The sequence below is a fragment of the Sebastes fasciatus genome, unplaced genomic scaffold (assembly GCF_043250625.1).
Source record: "Sebastes fasciatus isolate fSebFas1 unplaced genomic scaffold, fSebFas1.pri Scaffold_43, whole genome shotgun sequence".
Taxonomy (NCBI): domain Eukaryota; kingdom Metazoa; phylum Chordata; class Actinopteri; order Perciformes; family Sebastidae; genus Sebastes; species Sebastes fasciatus.
This window is the reverse complement of record NW_027428231.1, coordinates 50,776-53,275: the sequence shown is the minus strand read 5'-3', so window position 1 is coordinate 53,275 and position 2,500 is coordinate 50,776. Positions and strand designations below refer to the sequence as shown.

Below are 2,500 nucleotides of genomic sequence, written 5' to 3'. Positions count from 1 at the left end.
GTAAGCAACACAACACATTTCTGTTTCACAGTCAAACTTTATTTGAGTAGACAGATGACAATATTAATTATTCACAGCATTTGTAATCATCCCACCTGTTAGTTAGTTATGATGACATGGTACAGGAGAAAGTCTTTCAGCTCCGGTAAACTAAGCTCCGGTAAACTAAGCTCCGGTGGTCTGTAGTCATGGTAACACAGAGACAGCTCCTACAGTAACTAATAACCATTACTCTGATTACTTTACTATGTTTATCAGGTGTCTTTTACCAGAAATAATGAACTGACTACTGTTTCACATCTGCTATTTTCCACCCTGATGGTCGCTGTGTTTACACACCGTCACATAGCGGTAGCATGTAGCTAACCCGTTAGCATGTAGCTACATGCTAACACAAACCAGGAGACACCGACCAGGAGACACCGACCAGGAGACACCGACCAGCGATGATTTCTACCTGGAACAAGTTACTAACAGGAACTTTAAAGGGACTATTTGTAACTTTGTACGCGCATAAATGTAGCGGGTCGCCACACATGCGTGTTCGCATATGCACGTTCACGTGCAGATCTAAATCATGTTCATGGAGAGACCTCGGTCTGGTCAGCTAACATTACTGCCAAGCAGCTGGAATATAGAGTGATATTGTGCTTTTAGCTGACGTGTGTCTCCTCACTGTGTTGAGTGATGCTCCTTCATGTCTATGTAGAGCGAGCACAAGCGCCAGCCCGACGCTGACTTTCGTTGATTTCACGGCCACAGGTGTCGCTGTTAAGAAGCATTTCTGAAAGTTACAAATAGTCCCTTTAAAGGTTTTAATATACAAATATTCTTTAGAGGAGAAACAGAAACACAATGTACACAGAGATTCATACAAAACTCTTTATTATGGTGTAGTACTACGTTCAGGTAGTGCTACGTCAGGTACGTTCAGGTAGCACTACGTTCAGGTAGTGCTACGTCAGGTACGTTCAGGTAGTACTATGTTCAGGTAGTGCTACGTTCAGGTAGTACTATGTTCAGGTAGTGCTACGTCAGGTACGTTCAGGTAGTACTATGTTCAGGTAGTGCTACGTTCAGGTAGTACTATGTTCAGGTAGTGCTACGTCAGGTACGTTCAGGTAGTACTATGTTCAGGTAGTGCTACGTTCAGGTACTCCACACTGGGAAAAAAACTCCAAAACTGACTGTACTTTGATTACACACATGTACCTTAGATATGGTACTATATATACACAGTATATATATATATATATACTGTGTATATATATATACTGTGTATATATATATACACAGTATGTCTATGTGCAGTGCATTGTGGGTAGTGTAGTTCATCTGTTAGTGATGGCCTGGAGGCTGCTGCTCCTCTTCATGATGTTGGGGACGAAGAGGAGTCCTGAGGCTCTCTCGATGGTTTCTATGGGAACCAGGAAACGCTCCAGAGGAAGCTGCTCATCGATTGGTTCGTTTGGTAAAACATACGACCGAAGCTCCACCCCCCGACCGTCCAGCTGCTCCAGGATCAGCACCTGAGAGACACAGGACAGGTGAGGACAGGTGAGGACAGCTGAGGACAGGTGAGGACAGGACAGGACAGGACAGGACAGGACAGGACAGGTGAGGACAGGACAGGACAGGTGAGGATAGGACAGGACAGGACAGGTGAGGATAGGACAGGACAGGACAGGACAGGACAGGACAGGACAGGACAGGACAGGACAGGACAGGACAGGACAGCACAGGTGATGACAGGACAGGACAGGACAGGTCGTCTTCATCATCGCCATCATCTTCATCATCATCATCATCATCATCATCATCATCAGGTGGACTCACCTTGAAGAAGTGTGTCGGCACGGCGACGTGGTTTCTTCCTAAAACTTGATAACGAACGTAGAGTTTCCCATCAGCCTCCTGCCTGAATCACACGCGCACACACACACACACACACACACACACACACACACACACACACACACACACACACACACACACACACACACCTGGTGATGTCATCCTGTAGCCCCTCCCACAGCGCACTCAGACACCACAGAAGAAGAAAGGCTGCGGTTACCTGGGCAGGTAGAGCGGTCCGGTGCAGACGTAGACGTTCAGGTAACGTTTGGTCAGAGAGCGACACACTTTCTCCAGATTGTTCCAGGTGTTCTGGTTCAGGTGAGGGTTCTATAATATATAATAATATATAATATATAATAATATATAATTTATAATAATATATAATATAATAATAATATATAATAATATATAATATATAATAATATATAATATATAATAATATATAATATATAATAATATAATAATATATAATATATAATAATATAATAATATATAATCTATAATAATGTATAATAATATAGTAACATAATAATATATAATAATATAATAATATATAATATATAATAATATATAATAATATAATATATAATAATATAATAATATATAATATATAATAATATAATAATACATAATCTATAATAAT

At 40.9% G+C, this 2,500-nt stretch overlaps 1 protein-coding gene and 2 long non-coding RNA genes across 5 annotated transcripts in view; 2 read left to right on the top strand and 1 right to left on the bottom strand.

Annotated features, from left to right (window-relative positions):
- The first annotated feature begins 801 nt into the window (after nucleotides 1-801).
- Nucleotides 802-1,275, top strand: LOC141763787 (uncharacterized). Its single transcript, XR_012593163.1, has 3 exons — nucleotides 802-934; nucleotides 1,024-1,064; nucleotides 1,154-1,275. It is a non-coding gene; the product is annotated as an uncharacterized LOC141763787 (long non-coding RNA).
- endog (endonuclease G) overlaps nucleotides 1,073-2,500 on the bottom strand; it is an 8,922-nt gene continuing 7,494 nt past the window's right edge. The window contains exons 4-6 of one of the 3 annotated variants that reach the window (XM_074628515.1): nucleotides 2,075-2,184; nucleotides 1,837-1,880; nucleotides 1,073-1,529 (exon numbers count right to left, since the gene is read on the bottom strand). In XM_074628515.1, the coding sequence (XP_074484616.1) occupies nucleotides 1,453-1,529; nucleotides 1,837-1,880; nucleotides 2,075-2,184 (231 nt within the window). In that variant the 3' untranslated portion in view covers nucleotides 1,073-1,452. Of the gene's footprint in view, nucleotides 1,530-1,836; nucleotides 1,919-2,074; nucleotides 2,185-2,500 lie in introns of all 3 variants that reach the window. The other 2 variants (XM_074628514.1, XM_074628516.1) reach the window with 2 other exon arrangements.
- On the top strand, nucleotides 1,477-1,886 carry LOC141763788 (uncharacterized). The gene is made up of 3 exons (XR_012593164.1): nucleotides 1,477-1,577; nucleotides 1,623-1,662; nucleotides 1,768-1,886. It is a non-coding gene; the product is annotated as an uncharacterized LOC141763788 (long non-coding RNA).